Raw genomic sequence first — 23,773 nt, forward strand, 5'->3', positions numbered from 1 at the left:
GAATTTGTGAGACGGGAGACTTGCGTCGTGGAACAGAGAGAGAGAGAGACTTGGCGCTGGATTGAGTGTTGGATTACACACGATCGGAATGCGGTTGTGGAATTACGCTGGCGGAGCAGCGGTGAAGGTTCGTTGTCCGAGGTGGACAGGGCCGGCTTAGGTTTGCTTTCAGCTGTTGTTGTTTCGGGGCGGTGGGAAATTTGCCCCGAAAATTTGTGGAGGGCGTAACGAAAGTGGAGTTTCGTCAATGATGTTAGTTAAACCTGGAGAAGATTCGAAAAAGAGCGAATGTGCCTGAATGAGGGCGCTGGGAAGATGGATTTTCTTCTGCCTTGGTTTGACTGGAAATCTCCTCTGGTCGCGACCTGTGGGAGCAAATGGAGTAAGCCAGTGTTCAAAAATCGTGTTCTTCGCCAATGCGCTGTTGCTCCGAAGGGAGCGTTGCACATACGACGCCTGGAGTTTGATGAGACGTTCCAGGATTGGTTGGGTCCGTGTGATCTCGGGCAACTGGGCTGAAGGGTACCTAGGACTTAGGCGGAAAATTTTTCTCAAGATTTTTCTTTCGCACGACGCGATGGACTCCAAACTGGATCGGTCAAGAGAGGCTAAAAGGGCTGATTTAAATTCGAAAAGAGGTCTGATGTACATCTTGTAAGTGTGGAGGAGGGTTGGGGGTGAACACCCCCTGAGTCCACCCCTTAACCTGGAAATTAAGCCAACTCTTTTTCTGACCTTGGAGATTGTGTTTTTGAGATCGGGAGAAGAAAGGGAGCCGTATCTGTGGAATTCCACACCCAAGTATCGAACACTGTCCTTTAGCGGAATTTCTTTGTTCCAGAGAGTGAGCTGGACGTTTCTTGGAAAGAATTTCTTCGCTCTCGTCTGCTTTCCATTTCTGAAAAGGACGGCTGATGACTTCTCTGGATTTGGTGAAATTCGCCATTTCGAGGCCCATTCCTGGATGGTGTCGAGGACGCTCTGGGCATCGTTTGCCGCTCTCAAAGAGGTGGTGTTTCCGGCCCAAAGTGCTGTGTCATCCGCGAATTGAAACGTTCTTATTGTTTCGTTGTTTACTGCCGGAAAATCGTGGCAGTAAATCAGGTAAAGAAGTGGCGAGATGACTGAACCTTGGGGAACTCCCGCTTCGATTTCGATCGGTTCCGAGAGTTCTTTTCCGACTTTGATTTTGACGGTCCTGTTCGTGAGGAATGAATCGATGAGGCCGGTGAATCTGTCCGAGAATTTGAGGGTCTTGAGTTTCTGAATTATCCCAGCGTGCCAAACTCGGTCAAATGCCTTCTCAATGTCTAAAAAGACACCAACAACACACTGTCCCGAGTTTAGGTACCTTGCGATGTCAGTCTGCAATGCTACGAGAGGATCGGTGGTGGATCGACTTGCCCGAAAACCAAATTGTGGGTCAGGCAGTATTCGATTCCGTTCACATCTGTCGCTGAGTCTTAGGGTAATAATTCTTTCGAATATTTTGCCTATCGAGCACAGGAGCGTGATGGGACGGTAAGAGTTGGGATCCTCTGTAGGCTTGCCAGGTTTCGAAATTGCTATGGCCAACCCGCTTTTCCAGTCCTTAGGAAAGTAGGAGGCGTCCAGACAATTGTTGAAAATCTGACATATTGCAGCAATGACTTCATTGGGAATTTTCTTCAGAGTGAGGTTGTTCACTTGATCCGGACCTGGAGCTTTTCGCGTCTTGAGGGCTGAGATTGTCGCCTTGATCTGACCTGGAGTGACCGGATCAAGCAGTTCGTCTTCTTCCTGGGCGTCTTCGCGGTCTTGTTGCGAGAGAAAGATGGTGGAACTGCGCAAGCGCTTCCTGAATTTTTCTCTGAAAGCTTCTGTTCTTTTGATGTGATTTTCATCGTGCCGTGGGTCTTCTGGAATTCGGAATGAATTCTTGAAGTGGTTGGCGAACGCTTCAGATTTTTCTTTGTCGGAAATCATGACGTCATTTCCGACCTTCAGGTGGTTGCGAGTTCTCGTTTTCTGGCCGGTCAAGACCTTGAACTTGTGCCAGAAACTGGCGCCGTTTCGGAAGTCGAGTTCTGAACACGCTTGAATCCATTGGTTTTCTCGGTGTTTGTTGATCATTAGCCGAATCTTGGCATTTAATCTGTTCCACTCGGTCTTGATGTTTGGATCTCGTGAAGCGACGAATTCTCTGTAGATTCTGCGCTTTTGTCGGATCAGTGAAACGATGTAGGGCGGGAGAGGCTTTTTCGTGGGATTAATTAATTTCTCGGGAGTCGAGTCGAGGACACATGATTGGATGTGTTGGGTGAGGTCAGCGACTTGTTTGTCGATGACGTCAGGATTGCGTGTTTCGAGAATTGAAGGCAGCCGCTCGATGCAGGTGGCTGAAAACTGGTTCCAATTTGTTCGCTTGAAATCTCGAATTTTAACCAGCGATGGAATTGCGGTCACGGGCCTACCTAAATTAATTTCGACGATGATCGGAACGTGATCAGATGTTATTGTTGTGCCGATGGTCGCTTCCTCGCTGCACCTGTGTGAGAATGAGTCATGCACAAGAATGTGATCGATGTTTGATGCCCCATTGTTGCTTAGAAAAGTCGGTTGACAATTTCTGATGCGACAAATGGAGAGACTCTGCGTTGCGTTGAGGAGGATGCGGCCGTTGGAATTTGTGTAGGTGTCGCCGAAATCTGCATGACGCGCATTGAAGTCACCTAGAATTATCGAATTTTCGATCGAAGCGACAAAGGTTAAAAAGTTAAGACTCAAGCGGGAACCTGGAGGAACGTAAATTGAAAAAACGGTTAAAACAAAATCGTCGATGTTCACTTGGGCTGCAACGCATTCAAGATTCTGAAAATTAATTGGCAGAGCGAATTGTTTAAAACCGTAGACATTCTTGACGAGAAGAGCCACTCCTCGATGATTGGGACCTGCAGGTGTCACTGACGGACGGTGGATGGCATTGAAACCTCTGAAATTCGGAAGACTTGGAGATTTTGTCTCGGTCAAAGCGAGAATGGAAATTTTGTCAGTGACAATGAAATTTTCGACGGCTGCCTTTTTGCGGCGGATGCCGCAACAGTTAACGGTAGCGACCTTGACCTTTTCAGCCACACTTGTTCACTGAGACGTGGAGATTTGAACCGGAGAAGTTGAAGATTACTTCCCGGTTAAAGAAGAGTTTGGCGTGTCGCTTGATGTTTTCAGCGACCAGGACTCGACGTTCAGGGAATGAGTTCACCAGGGTGTAACTCAGCATCCTGACGAGGTTGTCGATGTGGGGGACTTCCTCGGGTTTTTTGGGAGGAGGAAGGGGGGTGTCCAGCGGGTTGATCCTCTGGACCGGGGCTCCGGGGACGACCGGAGTTTGCCTGGCTGGACACCGGAGTGAAAAGGCGAGATGTTGTCCGTTACAGTTAGCACAACGAGTTTCCTCGCTGGTGCAAGCTGAGAGACGGTGCGGACCTCCGCATTTGGGGCATTTCACCTGATTTTGTGGGCAGGTGTTTTGAGTGTGACCCACGCCTTGGCAGCGTGGGCACATTGCTGGAATTGGGGCGGGCACGTGGGAAGGTTCGCAACGGCGAACCTTGAAAAAGACCACCAACCCTTTTTTGAGGAGGGCGTCCAGAGAGGGTTGGTGACGAGTCACCAACCGGAAGAGACGTGTTGGGCGATTTGTCGCCCGGGACTTGATCCTCCAGGTCCTTTCGACCTGGAGCTCTGCCTCCGCGCAGGCCTCGAGAACGTCTCTCTCGTTGATGTCGAGGTCGACGTCTCGCATGACGCATGAGAAGGTCGGGTTGGTGGGTGGATTTCTTGGCCGGGCAGTTTTTTGTGCCTTTATGGCCGAAGAAATCCGACAGTCGGGGGTTCCAAACTGGTCCTGCAACATCTGAAGGTGTTGTTGTTGAGGAGCAATTGTTGTTGTGAAAGTGGCTTTTCCATCCCTGAAGACGTTTAGGGATGAAATTTTGATCGCCGACGCTTTGAGAGCGTTGGCCAGCGCCTTTGTCGAGCGGAAATTTGCCGGCAAGTTTTCGATGACAAACTTGTTTTGTGCGGCGGCTCGAGGTTGAGTTTGACGACCCGTCTGGGTGGTCTGGACTGGTGACGTCACTGCTGACGTCACTGGCGGGACTTGTTGCTGACGGCGGCTTCCTGACGAATTGGAAGCCGGTTTGTCGGCAACTTTTGTTTTTGATGATGAGGTGGTGCTTCCGGAAGTGGAAGCGAAAAGCGGGGGAAGAAGAGAAGTCTGGGCTTGGTTGGTGGAGGTTTGAGCTGCTTGTCTCAGGCTAATCAGTTGATTAACCTGCTCTCGAATCGAGAGTAGCTCCTCCAAGGAGGGGTCAATTGGGGGCAGAGGGGTAGCTGCTGGAGGAGGACTCACCGAATTCCTCTCCAGGGGCTGGGTGGTTGTGGGAACTTCGCTCTGGGCTAGCACTGAGGCGTAGCTTCGAGTCTGGCTTCCCTGACTGGTCCTCTGGGTCCTGGGGGCCGGGGTGGGGGGCGTCCTCGAGGTGGACGGGATGGGGTCCTCGAACTGGAGGTCGAGGAGGGAGAGCAGCTCGGACGGCTGCTGGGTTTTCGGACGCTTCGAGGTCCTGGGGATGAAGAGCTCCTCCGAAGAAGACGAGATCGGAGAGCAACTCCGTGTCTTCTTCTTCTTGTTCTTCTTTTTTTTCTTCTGGTTTTTCCCAGAAGAATGTTGTTGGGTTTGCGGGTTGCCTTTCAAGAACGACTCCCCCGCAACGGAAGCCGCTCTCGCCTTGGTGTTGCGCAATTCGCGCATCGCGTATTCTTCGCTCTCTCTGTGACGTCTGCACTGCACGACGTCTGAACTCAGAATGCTGCTGGATTCGAGGCCCACTGAATTTTCTAACTTGACGAGAAGGCTCTCGTTTAGTCCGCGGTCCGCGCGTTTTCGAACGCGCCAACACTTTGACTTTGGCGCCCAATTCGTTCTGTAAAGTTCATTCGTTCTTTCACGAAGAATAAGTACATACCTGCCCATAATAAAAAGAAAAAAAAACACGAAAATATGGCCGACGTAGAAAATCAAGCAGCTTCGACGGTCGCCGGTGCCACTTCCGGCTCCTCACCGGTGAAGAAAGAGAAAAAGCCCAAAAATCCGAGAAGCAAACCTTCTCATCCGCCCACTTCGGAGATGGTCACCAACGCCATCAAGGGTTTGAAGGAACGCGGCGGTTCTTCGTTGCAGGCGATCAAGAAATACGTCGCGGCCAACTACAAAGTCGACGCGGAAAAATTCGCGCCTTTCATCAAGAAGTACCTTAAGGGGGCCGTCGCTTCAGGTTCGTTGGTCCAAACCAAAGGAAAAGGAGCTTCCGGTTCGTTCAAGTTGGCTTCTGCCGTCACCGGTGCAGCTAAGGCTCCGTCCGCCACGAAAAAGAGGTCAACCGCTGCGACCGCGTCGTCATACTTGGAACAGTCGGGTCACAAATGTCAAAGGACGGTTGCTGCACAGATTTGTCGATCAGCGGGACATGGTAGTTCTTGGACCGGAGGAGCCGACCCATTTCGGGCATGTCGGCCGACCTGACGTCCTAGACATCGCAGTCCTGAAAGATGTCGTCCACCAGACGAGAATCCAAGTGATCGGCGGCGAGTTGGACTCGGATCATGACCCGGTGATTCTTCACCTGGGGCGTGAAGACGAGATGGACCCGCCGGCAGAATACGACAAAGTTAACTGGCAACTTTTCAAGGAGTCATTAGCTACCAGAGTCGGTCCAGTGCCGCGGATTTGGGTGAAGGAGGATATCGATCTAGCTATCGAAAACCTCGAGAGCCGCATCCGAGAGGCGAAAACTGACGCTACGACCACGGTGTCTCTAAGAACACGTCGTGACGGCCTACCGCCAGACATTCGAGACCTAGTGCGAGATCGAAACCGAGCTAGAAGGCGGTACCGCCGCACCCTAGCTCCAGTAGATCGAGCCGATGTGAATCGTTTGTGTGCGGAAGTCAGACGGAGACTTCAGGAGTACCGTAACAGTAAATGGTGCCAAAAACTCGAAGAGTTGACCACGGAGGACTGTTCATTGTGGAGAATGACCAAAGTCCTTCGAAATCAGCGCAAGCCGCTTCCTCCAATTCACGGTGAAGACGGAGTCGTCTACACAGATGAGGAGAAAGCTGAGGCTTTTGCGCTAAATCTTGAACGACAATGCAGCCCCAATTGGGAGCATGCAGACCCTGACTTTGTCGAGCTGATCGAAAGATGCGTCGAAAGACGCCTCAACCAAGTGCGCGCTCCTGAGATTCGACCAGTTTCTCCAGCAGAAGTACGGTCGATGATCAAAAAACTGAAAGTCAGAAAGGCCCCAGGTCCTGATGGCATCAGCAACAAGATGGTACGACAATTTCCTGATCTCGCGGTCATGCATCTTGTCGCCATCTACAACGGAATGCTGCGATTAGTACATTTCCCCGAGAAATGGAAAATCGCCGACGTGATCTTTCTCCCGAAGGGGGGCGGAGCTCAACAGTTTCCACAAAATTATCGCCCAATCAGTCTACTTCCCTGCATGGGGAAAATGGCGGAGAAGGTGATATTGTGGAGACTAAAGGACTTCGAACGAGAACACGACATCATCCCACCGGAGCAATTCGGATTCAGGGATGGACATTCTACCACCGACCAAGTGCTGCGAGTAGTGGAACATGTCACAGACAGTTTCAATCGAAAACGGCACACTGGCGCGGTGTTCTTGGATGTGGCAAAAGCATTTGACAAAGTGTGGCACGAGGGGCTTCTCCACAAGCTACTCGACGCCGGCTTTCCGATCGGTTTGGTGCAAATCATCCGATCATACCTGGAAAACAGGAAATTCCGAGCGAAGATTGGAACAACGAGATCGACAATGAAAGACATCACTTCTGGGGTACCTCAGGGGTCCATACTTTCGCCGTTCTTGTTTGCCATCTTCATGTCAGACGTCCCGAAGCCAGTAGACGCCGACTCCACAACGGCACTCTACGCTGACGACACAGCAGTCTTGGTTCGAAGCGGTTCCGCTGAGACCGTGACTCGCAAACTCCAAGAAAACCTTGACAGGTTGGAGGAGTGGTTCACTCGCTGGAGAATTGAAGTTAACGCTGCCAAAAGCAGCGCGGTACTCTTCACCAAAAAGCGAACCAGGGACAACAGAGTAATAGACCCAGATGGTGAAGTCTTCATGTTCGATACCCCAATCCCATGGAGATCCGAAGCCAAATATCTGGGTGTTACTCTGGATCGAGGAATGACCTGCAAAACTCACACCACTGGTGTGAGGAACAAGGCTTATGGCATCATCTCGCAGATTTATTCCATGATTGGGCGACGCAGTCGTCTCTCGATTGGCAATAAACTCTTGATGTATAAGACCATCGTCCGACCGGTAATGATGTACGCGTCCCCAGCTTGGGGTCACGCTGCAGCGACGCACATCAGACGCCTCCAGAGGGTTCAGAACAAGTTCCTTCGCATTGCACTCAACGCACCATGGTTCGTTCGCAACACCCAGCTTCATGAAGAAGCAAAAATGCCGTCTCTTAAAGACTTTATGCTGGCAACAGCAGAAAAGTACTTCCAAAGAGCGGCTCAACATCGAAACCCACTCGTTCGCGTAGCCGTGGACTACGACGAACAAATTCATCACAAGCACAAGCGCCCGAAAATGGCGCTTGTGAGGTAAGGTACTCTGTATCTCAGGCCGAACAAGTTCGGCACAAATCAGTTTTGGTTTAATATTAATTCATTTGTATGTTTCAGACAATCAAGCAGACGGAAGAGTTCATGGCACGTCCCAACACTCTGCAAGCAACAAGTTGCTCCTTTTAAAAAAAAAAAAAAAAAAAAAACCGCGTCGTCATCGGCAAAATCCAAAAAGACGGGCGTTGCGAAACGTTCCGTCGCGTCAGCGCCGACGTCCGCCGAAAAAGGATCCGCCTCTAAGGCCGGTAAGAAGACCGCCCCCGCCGCTTCGGCGAAATCTAAGAAAACTGCCGCCGAAAAGAAGAGCGTCGCCGTATCGAAGGCGAGAAAGGCTGCGTCCGCTCCCGAAAAGAAAGCCAGCGCCGCCTCCAGATCGCCCGTCAAACAACCCAAGACCCCATCGAAAGCGAAGAAATCCAACAAGGCCGGTCCAACGAAGAAACCTAAAGCGCCAAAACCGAAAACGGCGAAAGCCGTCACCGCCAAAGCCAAAAAAACCGCTTCACCCAAGAGAAAGAAGTGAAAAGTCGACGACGATGATGATTTAATTTTTTCAACGGCGACGACGACGACGTCCTGGTGGTTTCGGGAACGTGCTCCGATCGTATATATCGACGTAGGGGCACCATCGATACAACAAATAAATGGCCCTTTTCAGGGCCACAATTATTTTCAAGAAACGAACGAAAGATTCGCTTAAAATAATGCATACATTCTTGAGATACTTATTTCATTCATAATTTTCCCGCCTCGTAACTCGATATTCCAAACAGTGTTTTACAAAGAATGATAAACTTAATATAATAATGTTGTTTCAAATAGTCTCAGTTAAAAGAAGCTGGGTGATAATTTGGCAACATTTCTATTACATTTCATGAAATGAAAAAGAAAAAAAGAAAAACAAAAGTTTATCGTTTTATGTAAGTACGAGTTTTGTGAATAAATCACATAACCTAACTTTTTTTTTTTTTTTTTTTTTAATATTTATCTCAAGAAGTTGCATGCGCGAACGATAAATTTTTAATTCGTTGGAAAATAATTGTGGTTCTGAAAAGAACCGATTTTTTTTTTTTTTTTCTCCTTTTAACACCTTCGTAGATGAAGAATTTGTTAATTCCAGGTGGTCGAATCGTCATCGGATGAAATTTAAGCCCTCTCGCCACGAATGCGTCTCGCCAATTGGATGTCTTTCGGCATGATCGTGACACGTTTGGCGTGGATGGCGCACAAGTTGGTGTCTTCGAAGAGGCCGACGAGGTACGCCTCGCTGGCTTCTTGAAGTGCCATCACGGCCGAACTTTGGAAACGGAGATCGGTCTTGAAATCTTGGGCGATCTCTCGGACGAGACGTTGGAAAGGCAGCTTGCGGATCAAAAGTTCAGTGCTCTTTTGATAACGACGAATCTCACGAAGGGCGACCGTGCCGGGCCTGTAACGGTGAGGTTTCTTGACACCTCCTGTCGCGGGAGCGCTTTTTCTGGCCGCCTTCGTGGCCAACTGTTTCCTAGGTGCCTTGCCACCGATGGATTTACGAGCCGTCTGTTTAGTTCTCGCCATCTTGGATGAATTGAAACTTATCAATTAACGTAGTAGCTTCGACTGACCTGACCGACCGACCGTACGTACGAACGTTCGAAAGTCAACTGAAAATTTGCGTCGCTCGAACGGCCGTTTTATAAACTCGATGAGTCATACGGCGACGCCATTGGTGGATTCGTTTTTAACGCGAGGTGGAGCTGCCGTAACTTATAAATAGTCTCCTAGAATGAAATTATGACGGTAGTTCCATAACGAACTTGGTCGAAGCTACGTCGTTTTGTACGAAGAATTTCCTAATTTTATCAAGATGACCGGTCGTGGTAAAGGTGGCAAAGGATTGGGTAAAGGTGGCGCCAAACGTCATCGCAAAGTTCTCCGCGATAACATCCAAGGTATAACGAAACCGGCGATCAGAAGATTGGCTCGTCGTGGTGGTGTGAAACGTATTTCCGGTCTCATCTACGAAGAAACCAGAGGTGTGTTGAAGGTCTTCCTCGAGAACGTCATCCGTGACGCCGTAACTTACACCGAACACGCAAAACGTAAGACCGTCACCGCAATGGACGTCGTCTACGCCCTGAAACGTCAAGGTCGTACCCTTTACGGTTTCGGCGGTTAATTTTATCATTTTATGACGTGTATATCCGCACCCTCAGAGGAATAACAACAACCCCCCCCCCGCAGGCAAACAAAAAAAAAACGGTTCTTTTCAGAACCACAAAATAAATCAAGCGAATTAAATATGTTGCTCATATGTGTTTTGTCTTTAATTCGAAATAATAATAATAAAAAAAAAAAAAAACGTACGGAGTGATCATTTTAATTTGTGATCCAGGTGGCCTTGACAATTTTAACAGTTTTAGGTTAGAACCTGGAAAAAGCGAAAAACTTTGACAAGTAATAAATAAATCCTCTCATCAAATGACGATCGTTACATCCGGTCGGTCATTAAGACACTAAAATAGCTTGAGGTTTCAAAAAAGAATGTTTTTGCCATGATGAGTAAATTTGAGGTTATGTCAAATGTGGGGTAGAAGTTACTCTCAGACGTGACTTGAAACAAAATCTCATAGCCGCCTACGTCACAAAATAAAACGATTGATTGTATTAGGATGTTCGAGACGGAGAGCACGTATAGGCTACCATCGGTGTCTGTATGCATGCATGCGTTCTTAACAGTTTCATGTGGGAAATGTGCAAAAATTTACGACGAATCGGAATGTTTCTTGAATTAAATAATCAATAGATAGTTTTGTCGAGTTCGTGCTTTCGTCGGGCGTTGAAATTTTCTAAAAATTACGATAAAAAGTCGTAAAAATCATCTTTCTTGGTTGAACGCAATCGAAAATTTTCCGTTCAGTCTGCGCTCGTATAATGAATTAATTAATTAATCGATTTAACTTCTTAAAATGGATCTTTTTCGATAAATCAGTATGAATAAATTATTAGGTTTTCTTTCGATCAAAAAAAAAAAAAAAAAAAAGTAACAGAAATTCCGATATTTATGCGTTTGTTTTATTAAATCTAACGACGTTTGGCTAAGTGAAATCGAAAAGACTTTTTTGGTCTCATGAATTGTAAACGTCAAATTAACATTCAATTGACAGCTTCGGAAACACTAGATTTACAAGCGCCCTGGACGTTTACACACGCCGTGCTGTAAAAAAATTGCCCAAATCGTCTGCTCTTCACATGCGTTTATAAATTAAAATCACTTTACCCATAATGAAGATTGATCACCAAAGTGGAATCTACCTAAATTATTATCTCAATTAAGACAATATTTCTATTTTTTAAGTAATATTAAAACGTTTTTTATACAGCGCCATCTTGTGTACTTTTTGTGCACCAACTACAAAATTGACAGAATTGACAGATGATGAAATTTACAAATGTCAGATGTGACAGTTCCCATAAATTTTGAAAAATCCAATTATTTAAATTAAAATTTTACGGCCAAAAAGTTTAATACAACTCTTGTGCGTTAACCATTTTACAGAGCTCAATGATTAAAGCACTCCGGGGCTACGCCGTCGTGCTTCAAACTGATTTCGCGCTGTAAAATGTAAGTTACCACACGCGACTGTAAATAACTATTAACATGATTCTCATAGGTAGGTTGTTGTTTTTTTTTTTTTTGGCGAAAAAATCAATTCGTTCGAGTTGAATTTTTGGCCCTGAGAAGGGCCGATGTGAAGATGGTCTTTTATACAAGTTTTTGTTTTTCGTTTGAGAAGACGACGACGAACGAATTAAATTTAAGGCTTCTTTTCGGTCTTCTTTGGCAACAAAACCGCCTGGATGTTAGGCAAGACACCGCCTTGGGCGATGGTCACGCCGGAAAGGAGCTTGTTTAACTCCTCGTCGTTCCTTATGGCCAATTGAAGATGTCTCGGAATGATACGTGTTTTCTTGTTATCTCTGGCGGCGTTTCCTGCCAATTCGAGTACTTCAGCGGCGAGATATTCCATAACGGCTGCCAAATAAACGGGAGCACCTGCACCCACTCTTTCGGCGTAGTTTCCTTTACGCAGAAGACGATGAATTCTGCCGACGGGGAACTGAAGTCCGGCACGACTGGAACGAGACTTCGCCTTTCCCTTCACTTTACCGCCTTTTCCTCTTCCGGACATGTTGTTGTTTGTTGTATTACGTTAAACAGCCAAAACACCACACCTACTGCGACTGACGACACGAAGCGCACGGACAAACGTACTGCTTCAAATAAATGCCGAAAGCGTGGAAGGCTAGAAATTTATATGGTCGGTACAGCGCCATCTCGTTAAGGCAATGGTCGAACGACGAACTAAGGTGGAGCGTCTGTTTGACGCTCGCTCGTTATAAATAGAGGGATTTTAGGTGTGCGGCGTTTTAGATCGAGTATACTCGTCGTAACGTGCACGTCGTGTCTGTCTCGTTTTCTCTGTTTTTTTAAACGTTTTTATAACTCTACGACCAGAAAAAAAGTATATAATGCCACCCAAGACCAGCGGTAAGGCGGCCAAGAAGGCCGGAAAAGCTCAAAAGAACATCTCGAAGAGCGACAAGAAAAAGAAGCGCAGGAGGAAGGAGAGTTACGCCATCTACATTTACAAGGTGTTGAAGCAGGTCCATCCCGATACCGGTATCTCCAGCAAGGCTATGTCTATCATGAACAGTTTCGTGAACGACATCTTCGAACGTATAGCCGCCGAAGCGAGTCGTCTCGCTCATTACAACAAACGTTCGACCATAACCAGCAGGGAGATCCAGACGGCGGTGCGTCTTCTTTTGCCCGGTGAATTGGCGAAGCACGCCGTTTCTGAAGGAACCAAGGCCGTCACCAAATACACCAGTTCAAAGTAAAAATCCTCCTCGAGCAGCTTGGAAGTTGGTTGGAAAAACAACAACAAAAAAAAAAAAAAAATCGGTTCTTTTCAGAACCACAAATTCAACTCGAACGAATTAAAAATTTTTGTCTTAATAAACTATAAGTTCCTCAGAGAGAATATAAACGACGATGGAAAAAAAAAAATATATATATATTTAAAAAAAGTTTGACATCAGAAATGTTAATTAAAAAAGAAAAGAGGAGAGACAACGGCACGCGGTGTTCCCAAGCGGTCACCCATCCAAGTACTGACCGCGCCCGACGTTGCTTAACTTCGCTGATCAGACGAGAAGCGGTGCATTCAACGTGGTATGGCCGTTGCCTGGTAAAATTTTCCAATATGGTAGGTCGTCGTTGACGATTTTTTGTGATTGTTCTATCGTTTGAATGTGACAGTCTTCGATGGTACGCATTTCAGAAAATATACAAGATTTAAAAGAAGAAATTAAATTTTTTCTTTTTTGCGAGTGGCTTTTCTAGTATTTTTTTTTGCGACGAAATGACGAGAAAGAACTCGTCGTATCAGGCGTCAAATTGTTGTTCGTTTGACGATCTGTACGAATCACTTGCGATTAACGTAATTTAAAATTTGATTTAAAATAGATTTTACTTACTTGCTTAGATGAAAACGGCACCCACTTGATGTAAACGCCGACACAGACCGTAGATAAATGAACCCCGAACGGGGTTAATTCATGAACTGACCGTAATACTACGGTTGAAGGTTCGCCGCCGCCGCCGCTACCTGCTTTCTTTCTGCGAACTGATAACAGGGTCGGTTTCTTTGTCCGTTCATTCATCGAAATTCCCACCACTCTGGTCGGGCGAGGCGAGGTGTTGTTGTTTCATGATTTGTTTTCGATTCATTCTTTTTCTGACGTTCGATTCATAGTGATGTGTTGTCGAAAGTGTCGTCGTCGTCACGTTTAAACAAGAACGTTTAAGTGAGTACATATTTCATTTAAAAACGTTCGTCGTACGTCGTTTCTACTCGAAATGTCGACGATTAAGAGGGAATGTTTTGTGAATTTGTATGTTTTTCGTTTTTGTCAAGAACGAATGAAAATTTCGTTCGATTTCTGTCGACCGACGACCGACCGAAAATCCGCCGACATCGACGTAGTTTTGTTTGGAGTGTCGGTAAAATGCAAACAATGCAAGATTTTCGTATTTTTTTTGGTTTGTGGTGTTTGGGTATTTTTTCTTGGATAATAAAATGGTTTCTTCGAGAGAAATTGCTTCTTTCGAAATGAATTGCCGAGAAAAATTAAAAATCTCGTCCGTTCCCGTCGCTCGATGTTCGACGGTCGTCTGTCTGATTTTCTCTTTATTTTCGTTAAATTGACGAGAATTTCGCCGTCAAAACTGTTTTCGGTCAAGCTTCGATGATCGGATTTTGTCGTGTGAGGTCATTTTTGAGAAAAAAATGCCGATTTTGCGGAAAAAGTCGTTGAAAAAGTCCGTTCGTCGTATAAATTCGTTTCTCATGGTCGAGTCCGAAATTGACGTCGTTTTTTTTCCGACTTGTTCGTCAAGATCGTTTTCAAAAATCAACTCACACGAAAGGGGACGGTTTTATCTTCGTTCTTGAAAAAATTCGACCTCTTCGGACGTCATCTTCGACCTTTTGGGAATTTTTTTCCTACACTCTGCACGTTCGTCGGTCGTCGTTCCGATCCGTGCTGCGTCTCTTTGCGAGGCGATTTTCGATAACATCGCACGTACTTTTCGACCGTTTCGTTCGTGAAACTTGTAGAGGATGGTTCCAAGTTTGTCTGGTCGAAAGCGTAACTTTCCTGTTATTCGTGGAAAACGCGTAACGTCTACGTCGAACTTGGATGTCATCTCCTTGTTTCGGAAGGTCTTTGTTCGAGTCGACGTTCGATCGGTCCCCGTTCGCTTTTGGAGGTCGGCTGGTCGTCCGGGAAAACTTGAGGTAATCCAGGAGGCCATCGCCGACCGAATCGCTCACGTTCCCGCACCCGGAGGCGGTGATCTTCGCGTAAAGAGAACGATACCATCACGCGAAAGCTGGATTCGAGGCCCACTGAATTTTCTAACTTGACGAGAAGGCTCTCGTTTAGTCCGCGGTCCGCGCGTTTTCGAACGCGCCAACACTTTGACTTTGGCGCCCAATTCGTTCTGTAAAGTTCATTCGTTCTTTCACGAAGAATAAGTACATACCTGTCCATAATAAAAAGAAAAAAAAACACGAAAATATGGCCGACGTAGAAAATCAAGCAGCTTCGACGGTCGCCGGTGCCACTTCCGGCTCCTCACCGGTGAAGAAAGAGAAAAAGCCCAAAAATCCGAGAAGCAAACCTTCTCATCCGCCCACTTCGGAGATGGTCACCAACGCCATCAAGGGTTTGAAGGAACGCGGCGGTTCTTCGTTGCAGGCGATCAAGAAATACGTCGCGGCCAACTACAAAGTCGACGCGGAAAAATTCGCGCCTTTCATCAAGAAGTACCTTAAGGGAGCCGTCGCTTCAGGTTCGTTGGTCCAAACCAAAGGAAAAGGAGCTTCCGGTTCGTTCAAGTTGGCTTCTGCCGTCACCGGTGCAGCTAAGGCTCCGTCCGCCACGAAAAAGAGGTCAGCCGCTGCGACCGCGTCGTCATCGGCAAAATCCAAAAAGACGGGCGTTGCGAAACGTTCCGTCGCGTCAGCGCCGACGTCCTCCGAAAAAGGATCCGCCTCTAAGGCCGGTAAGAAGACCGCCCCCGCCGCTTCGGCGAAATCTAAGAAAACTGCCGCCGAAAAGAAGAGCGTCGCCGTATCGAAGGCGAGAAAGGCTGCGTCCGCTCCCGAAAAGAAAGCCAGCGCCGCCTCCAGATCGCCCGTCAAACAACCCAAGACCCCATCGAAAGCGAAGAAATCCAACAAGGCCGGTCCAACGAAGAAACCTAAAGCGCCAAAACCGAAAACGGCGAAAGCCGTCACCGCCAAAGCCAAAAAAACCGCTTCACCCAAGAGAAAGAAGTGAAAAGTCGACGACGATGATGATTTAATTTTTTCAACGGCGACGACGACGACGTCCTGGTGGTTTCGGGAACGTGCTCCGATCGTATATATCGACGTAGGGGCACCATCGATACAACAAATAAATGGCCCTTTTCAGGGCCACAATTATTTTCAAGAAACGAACGAAAGATTCGCTTAAAATAATGCATACATTCTTGAGATACTTATTTCATTCATAATTTTCCCGCCTCGTAACTCGATATTCCAAACAGTGTTTTACAAAGAATGATAAACTTAATATAATAATGTTGTTTCAAATAGTCTCAGTTAAAAGGAACTGGGTGATAATTTGGCAACATTTCTATTACATTTCATGAAATGAAAAAGAAAAAAAGAAAAACAAAAGTTTATCGTTTTATGTAAGTACGAGTTTTGTGAATAAATCACATAACCTAACTTTTTTTTTTTTTTTTTTTTTAATATTTATCTCAAGAAGTTGCATGCGCGAACGATAAATTTTTAATTCGTTGGAAAATAATTGTGGTTCTGAAAAGAACCGATTTTTTTTTTTTTTTTCTCCTTTTAACACCTTCGTAGATGAAGAATTTGTTAATTCCAGGTGGTCGAATCGTCATCGGATGAAATTTAAGCCCTCTCGCCACGAATGCGTCTCGCCAATTGGATGTCTTTCGGCATGATCGTGACACGTTTGGCGTGGATGGCGCACAAGTTGGTGTCTTCGAAGAGGCCGACGAGGTACGCCTCGCTGGCTTCTTGAAGTGCCATCACGGCCGAACTTTGGAAACGGAGATCGGTCTTGAAATCTTGGGCGATCTCTCGGACGAGACGTTGGAAAGGCAGCTTGCGGATCAAAAGTTCAGTGCTCTTTTGATAACGACGAATCTCACGAAGGGCGACCGTGCCGGGCCTGTAACGGTGAGGTTTCTTGACACCTCCTGTCGCGGGAGCGCTTTTTCTGGCCGCCTTCGTGGCCAACTGTTTCCTAGGTGCCTTGCCACCGGTGGATTTACGAGCCGTCTGTTTAGTTCTCGCCATCTTGGATGAATTGAAACTTATCAATTAACGTAGTAGCTTCGACTGACCTGACCGACCGACCGTACGTACGAACGTTCGAAAGTCAACTGAAAATTTGCGTCGCTCGAACGGCCGTTTTATAAACTCGATGAGTCATACGGCGACGCCATTGGTGGATTCGTTTTTAACGCGAGGTGGAGCTGCCGTAACTTATAAATAGTCTCCTAGAATGAAATTTTGACGGTAGTTCCATAACGAACTTGGTCGAAGCTACGTCGTTTTGTACGAAGAATTTCCTAATTTTATCAAGATGACCGGTCGTGGTAAAGGTGGCAAAGGATTGGGTAAAGGTGGCGCCAAACGTCATCGCAAAGTTCTCCGCGATAACATCCAAGGTATAACGAAACCGGCGATCAGAAGATTGGCTCGTCGTGGTGGTGTGAAACGTATTTCCGGTCTCATCTACGAAGAAACCAGAGGTGTGTTGAAGGCCTTCCTCGAGAACGTCATCCGTGACGCCGTAACTTACACCGAACACGCAAAACGTAAGACCGTCACCGCCATGGACGTCGTCTACGCCCTGAAACGTCAAGGTCGTACCCTTTACGGTTTCGGCGGTTAATTTTATCATTTTATGACGTGTATATCCGCACCCTCAGAGGAATAACAACAACCCCCCCCCCGCAGGCAAACAAAAAAAAAACGGTTCTTTTCAGAACCACAAAATAAATCAAGCGAATTAAATATGTTGCTCATATGTGTTTTGTCTTTAATTCGAAATAATAATAATAAAAAAAAAAAAAACGTACGGAGTGATCATTTTAATTTGTGATCCAGGTGGCCTTGACAATTTTAACAGTTTTAGGTTAGAACCTGGAAAAAGCGAAAAACTTTGACAAGTAATAAATAAATCCTCTCATCAAATGACGATCGTTACATCCGGTCGGTCATTAAGACACTAAAATAGCTTGAGGTTTCAAAAAAGAATGTTTTTGCCATGATGAGTAAATTTGAGGTTATGTCAAATGTGGGGTAGAAGTTACTCTCAGACGTGACTTGAAACAAAATCTCATAGCCGCCTACGTCACAAAATAAAACGATTGATTGTATTAGGATGTTCGAGACGGAGAGCACGTATAGGCTACCATCGGTGTCTGTATGCATGCATGCGTTCTTAACAGTTTCATGTGGGAAATGTGCAAAAATTTACGACGAATCGGAATGTTTCTTGAATTAAATAATCAATAGATAGTTTTGTCGAGTTCGTGCTTTCGTCGGGCGTTGAAATTTTCTAAAAATTACGATAAAAAGTCGTAAAAATCATCTTTCTTGGTTGAACGCAATCGAAAATTTTCCGTTCAGTCTGCGCTCGTATAATGAATTAATTAATTAATCGATTTAACTTCTTAAAATGGATCTTTTTCGATAAATCAGTATGAATAAATTATTAGGTTTTCTTTCGATCAAAAAAAAAAAAAAAAGTAACAGAAATTCCGATATTTATGCGTTTGTTTTATTAAATCTAACGACGTTTGGCTAAGTGAAATCGAAAAGACTTTTTTGGTCTCATGAATTGTAAACGTCAAATTAACATTCAATTGACAGCTTCGGAAACACTAGATTTACAAGCGCCCTGGACGTTTACACACGCCGTGCTGTAAAAAAATTGCCCAAATCGTCTGCTCTTCACATGCGTTTATAAATTAAAATCACTTTACCCATAATGAAGATTGATCACCAAAGTGGAATCTACCTAAATTATTATCTCAATTAAGACAATATTTCTATTTTTTAAGTAATATTAAAACGTTTTTTATACAGCGCCATCTTGTGTACTTTTTGTGCACCAACTACAAAATTGACTGAATTGACAGATGATGAAATTTACAAATGTCAGATGTGACAGTTCCCATAAATTTTGAAAAATCCAATTATTTAAATTAAAATTTTACGGCCAAAAAGTTTAATACAACTCTTGTGCGTTAACCATTTTACAGAGCTCAATGATTAAAGCACTCCGGGGCTACGCCGTCGTGCTTCAAACTGATTTCGCGCTGTAAAATGTAAGTTACCACACGCGACTGTAAATAACTATTAACATGATTCTCATAGGTAGGTTGTTGTTTTTTTTTTTTTTGGCGAAAAAATCAATTCGTTCGAGTTGAATTTTTGGCCCTGAGAAGGGCCGATGTGAAGATGGTCTTTTATACAAGTTTTTGTTTTTCGTTTGAGAAGACGACGACGAACGAATTAAATTTAAGGCTTCTTTTCGGTCTTCTTTGGCAACAAAACCGCCTGGATGTTAGGCAAGACACCGCCTTGGGCGATGGTCACGCCGGAAAGGAGCTTGTTTAACTCCTCGTCGTTCCTTATGGCCAATTGAAGATGTCTCGGAATGATACGTGTTTTCTTGTTATCTCTGGCGGCGTTTCCTGCCAATTCGAGTACTTCAGCGGCGAGATATTCCATAACGGCTGCCAAATAAACGGGAGCACCTGCACCCACTCTTTCGGCGTAGTTTCCTTTACGCAGAAGACGATGAATTCTGCCGACGGGGAACTGAAGTCCGGCACGACTGGAACGAGACTTCGCCTTTCCCTTCACTTTACCGCCTTTTCCTCTTCCGGACATGTTGTTGTTTGTTGTATTACGTTAAACAGCCAAAACACCACACCTACTGCGACTGACGACACGAAGCGCACGGACAAACGTACTGCTTCAAATAAATGCCGAAAGCGTTGGAAGGCTAGAAATTTATATGGTCGGTACAGCGCCATCTCGTTAAGGCAATGGTCGAACGACGAACTAAGGTGGAGCGTCTGTTTGACGCTCGCTCGTTATAAATAGAGGGATTTTAGGTGTGCGGCGTTTTAGATCGAGTATACTCGTCGTAACGTGCACGTCGTGTCTGTCTCGTTTTCTCTGTTTTTTTAAACGTTTTTATAACTCTACGACCAGAAAAAAAGTATATAATGCCACCCAAGACCAGCGGTAAGGCGGCCAAGAAGGCCGGAAAAGCTCAAAAGAACATCTCGAAGAGCGACAAGAAAAAGAAGCGCAGGAGGAAGGAGAGTTACGCCATCTACATTTACAAGGTGTTGAAGCAGGTCCATCCCGATACCGGTATCTCCAGCAAGGCTATGTCTATCATGAACAGTTTCGTGAACGACATCTTCGAACGTATAGCCGCCGAAGCGAGTCGTCTCGCTCATTACAACAAACGTTCGACCATAACCAGCAGGGAGATCCAGACGGCGGTGCGTCTTCTTTTGCCCGGTGAATTGGCGAAGCACGCCGTTTCTGAAGGAACCAAGGCCGTCACCAAATACACCAGTTCAAAGTAAAAATCCTCCTCGAGCAGCTTGGAAGTTGGTTGGAAAAACAACAACAAAAAAAAAAAAAAAATCGGTTCTTTTCAGAACCACAAATTCAACTCGAACGAATTAAAAATTTTTGTCTTAATAAACTATAAGTTCCTCAGAGAGAATATAAACGACGATGGAAAAAAAAAATATATATATATATTTAAAAAAAGTTTGACATCAGAAATGTTAATTAAAAAAGAAAAGAGGAGAGACAACGGCACGCGGTGTTCCCAAGCGGTCACCCATCCAAGTACTGACCGCGCCCGACGTTGCTTAACTTCGCTGATCAGACGAGAAGCGGTGCATTCAACGTGGTATGGCCGTTGCCTGGTAAAATTTTCCAATATGGTAGGTCGTCGTTGACGATTTTTTGTGATTGTTCTATCGTTTGAATGTGACAGTCTTCGATGGTACGCATTTCAGAAAATATACAAGATTTAAAAGAAGAAATTAAATTTTTTCTTTTTTGCGAGTGGCTTTTCTAGTATTTTTTTTTGCGACGAAATGACGAGAAAGAACTCGTCGTATCAGGCGTCAAATTGTTGTTCGTTTGACGATCTGTACGAATCACTTGCGATTAACGTAATTTAAAATTTGATTTAAAATTGATTTTACTTACTTGCTTAGATGAAAACGGCACCCACTTGATGTAAACGCCGACACAGACCGTAGATAAATGAACCCCGAACGGGGTTAATTCATGAACTGACCGTAATACTACGGTTGAAGGTTCGCCGCCGCCGCCGCTACCTGCTTTCTTTCTGCGAACTGATAACAGGGTCGGTTTCTTTGTCCGTTCATTCATCGAAATTCCCACCACTCTGGTCGGGCGAGGCGAGGTGTTGTTGTTTCATGATTTGTTTTCGATTCATTCTTTTTCTGACGTTCGATTCATAGTGATGTGTTGTCGAAAGTGTCGTCGTCGTCACGTTTAAACAAGAACGTTTAAGTGAGTACATATTTCATTTAAAAACGTTCGTCGTACGTCGTTTCTACTCGAAATGTCGACGATTAAGAGGGAATGTTTTGTGAATTTGTATGTTTTTCGTTTTTGTCAAGAACGAATGAAAATTTCGTTCGATTTCTGTCGACCGACGACCGACCGAAAATCCGCCGACATCGACGTAGTTTTGTTTGGAGTGTCGGTAAAATGCAAACAATGCAAGATTTTCGTATTTTTTTTGGTTTGTGGTGTTTGGGTATTTTTTCTTGGATAATAAAATGGTTTCTTCGAGAGAAATGGCTTCTTTCGAAATGAATTGCCGAGAAAAATTAAAAATCTCGTCCGTTCCCGTCGCTCGATGTTCGACGGTCGTCTGTCTGATTTTCTCTTTATTTTCGTTAAATTGACGAGAATTTCGCCGTCAAAACTGTTTTCGGTCAAGCTTCGATGATCGGATTTTGTCGTGTGAGGTCATTTTTGAGAAAAAAATGCCGATTTTGCGGAAAAAGTCGTTGAAAAAGTCCGTTCGTCGTATAAATTCGTTTCTCATGGTCGAGTCCGAAATTGACGTCGTTTTTTTTCCGACTTGTTCGTCAAGATCGTTTTCAAAAATCAACTCACACGAAAGGGGACGGTTTTATCTTCGTTCTTGAAAAAATTCGACCTCTTCGGACGTCATCTTCGACCTTTTGGGAATTTTTTTCCTACACTCTGCACGTTCGTCGGTCGTCGTTCCGATCCGTGCTGCGTCTCTTTGCGAGGCGATTTTCGATAACATCGCACGTACTTTTCGACCGTTTCGTTCGTGAAACTTGTAGAGGATGGTTCCAAGTTTGTCTGGTCGAAAGCGTAACTTTCCTGTTATTCGTGGATAACGCGTAACGTCTACGTCGAACTTGGATGTCATCTCCTTGTTTCGGAAGGTCTTTGTTCGAGTCGACGTTCGATCGGTCCCCGTTCGCTTTTGGAGGTCGGCTGGTCGTCCGGGAAAACTTGAGGTAATCCAGGAGGCCATCGCCGACCGAATCGCTCACGTTCCCGCACCCGGAGGCGGTGATCTTCGCGTAAAGAGAACGATGCCATCACGCGAAAGCTGGATTCGAGGCCCACTGAATTTTCTAACTTGACGAGAAGGCTCTCGTTTAGTCCGCGGTCCGCGCGTTTTCGAACGCGCCAACACTTTGACTTTGGCGCCCAATTCGTTCTGTAAAGTTCATTCGTTCTTTCACGAAGAATAAGTACATACCTGCCCATAATAAAAAGAAAAAAAAACACGAAAATATGGCCGACGTAGAAAATCAAGCAGCTTCGACGGTCGCCGGTGCCACTTCCGGCTCCTCACCGGTGAAGAAAGAGAAAAAGCCCAAAAATCCGAGAAGCATACCTTCTCATCCGCCCACTTCGGAGATGGTCACCAACGCTATCAAGGGTTTGAAGGAACGCGGCGGTTCTTCGTTGCAGGCGATCAAGAAATACGTCGCGGCCAACTACAAAGTCGACGCGGAAAAATTCGCGCCTTTCATCAAGAAGTACCTTAAGGGAGCCGTCGCTTCAGGTTCGTTGGTCCAAACCAAAGGAAAAGGAGCTTCCGGTTCGTTCAAGTTGGCTTCTGCCGTCACCGGTGCAGCTAAGGCTCCGTCCGCCACGAAAAAGAGGTCAGCCGCTGCGACCGCGTCGTCATCGGCAAAATCCAAAAAGACGGGCGTTGCGAAACGTTCCGTCGCGTCAGCGCCGACGTCCTCCGAAAAAGGATCCGCCTCTAAGGCCGGTAAGAAGACCGCCCCCGCCGCTTCGGCGAAATCTAAGAAAACTGCCGCCGAAAAGAAGAGCGTCGCCGTATCGAAGGCGAGAAAGGCTGCGTCCGCTCCCGAAAAGAAAGCCAGCGCCGCCTCCAGATCGCCCGTCAAACAACCCAAGACCCCATCGAAAGCGAAGAAATCCAACAAGGCCGGTCCAACGAAGAAACCTAAAGCGCCAAAACCGAAAACGGCGAAAGCCGTCACCGCCAAAGCCAAAAAAACCGCTTCACCCAAGAGAAAGAAGTGAAAAGTCGACGACGATGATGATTTAATTTTTTCAACGGCGACGACGACGACGTCCTGGTGGTTTCGGGAACGTGCTCCGATCGTATATATCGACGTAGGGGCACCATCGATACAACAAATAAATGGTCCTTTTCAGGGCCACAATTATTTTCAAGAAACGAACGAAAGATTCGCTTAAAATAATGCATACATTCTTGAGATACTTATTTCATTCATAATTTTCCCGCCTCGTAACTCGATATTCCAAACAGTGTTTTACAAAGAATGATAAACTTAATATAATAATGTTGTTTCAAATAGTCTCAGTTAAAAGAAACTGGGTGATAATTTGGCAACATTTCTATTACATTTCATGAAATGAAAAAGAAAAAAAGAAAAACAAAAGTTTATCGTTTTATGTAAGTACGAGTTTTGTGAATAAATCACATAACCTAACTTTTTTTTTTTTTTTTTTTTTAATATTTATCTCAAGAAGTTGCATGCGCGAACGATAAATTTTTAATTCGTTGGAAAATAATTGTGGTTCTGAAAAGAACCGATTTTTTTTTTTTTTTCTCCTTTTAACACCTTCGTAGATGAAGAATTTGTTAATTCCAGGTGGTCGAATCGTCATCGGATGAAATTTAAGCCCTCTCGCCACGAATGCGTCTCGCCAATTGGATGTCTTTCGGCATGATCGTGACACGTTTGGCGTGGATGGCGCACAAGTTGGTGTCTTCGAAGAGGCCGACGAGGTACGCCTCGCTGGCTTCTTGAAGTGCCATCACGGCCGAACTTTGGAAACGGAG

The 23,773-nt window shown here is 45.5% G+C and overlaps 2 protein-coding genes and 2 non-coding genes across 4 annotated transcripts; 2 read left to right on the forward strand and 2 right to left on the reverse strand.

The window, feature by feature from the left end:
* Nucleotides 1–12,839: 12,839 nt before the first annotated feature.
* Nucleotides 12,840–12,958, reverse strand: LOC148169280 (5S ribosomal RNA). Its single transcript, XR_015770662.1, has one exon. It is a non-coding gene; the product is annotated as a 5S ribosomal RNA (ribosomal RNA).
* Nucleotides 12,959–14,854: 1,896 nt separating this feature from the next.
* Nucleotides 14,855–15,619, forward strand: LOC148169281 (uncharacterized). The gene has a single exon (XM_088043462.1). The coding sequence runs from the start codon at nucleotides 14,855–14,857 to the stop codon at nucleotides 15,617–15,619; it is 765 nt and encodes a 254-aa protein (XP_087899588.1).
* Nucleotides 15,620–20,206: 4,587 nt separating this feature from the next.
* On the reverse strand, nucleotides 20,207–20,325 carry LOC148169282 (5S ribosomal RNA). The gene has a single exon (XR_015770663.1). It is a non-coding gene; the product is annotated as a 5S ribosomal RNA (ribosomal RNA).
* A 1,896-nt stretch (nucleotides 20,326–22,221) lies between these two features.
* On the forward strand, nucleotides 22,222–22,986 carry LOC148169283 (uncharacterized). The gene has a single exon (XM_088043463.1). The coding sequence runs from the start codon at nucleotides 22,222–22,224 to the stop codon at nucleotides 22,984–22,986; it is 765 nt and encodes a 254-aa protein (XP_087899589.1).
* The last annotated feature ends 787 nt before the right edge of the window (nucleotides 22,987–23,773 follow it).

This window comes from Gnatocerus cornutus, chromosome 8, assembly GCF_029298725.1.
Source record: "Gnatocerus cornutus isolate USDA-ARS CGAHR chromosome 8, icGnaCorn1.1, whole genome shotgun sequence".
NCBI classification, from domain to species: domain Eukaryota; kingdom Metazoa; phylum Arthropoda; class Insecta; order Coleoptera; family Tenebrionidae; genus Gnatocerus; species Gnatocerus cornutus.

Excerpts from the sequence above, each read along its gene's own strand:
- LOC148169281 (XM_088043462.1), top strand. The coding sequence starts at position 14,855 with ATGGCCGACGTAGAAAATCAAGCAGCTTCGACGGTCGCCGGTGCCACT.
- LOC148169283 (XM_088043463.1), top strand. The coding sequence starts at position 22,222 with ATGGCCGACGTAGAAAATCAAGCAGCTTCGACGGTCGCCGGTGCCACT.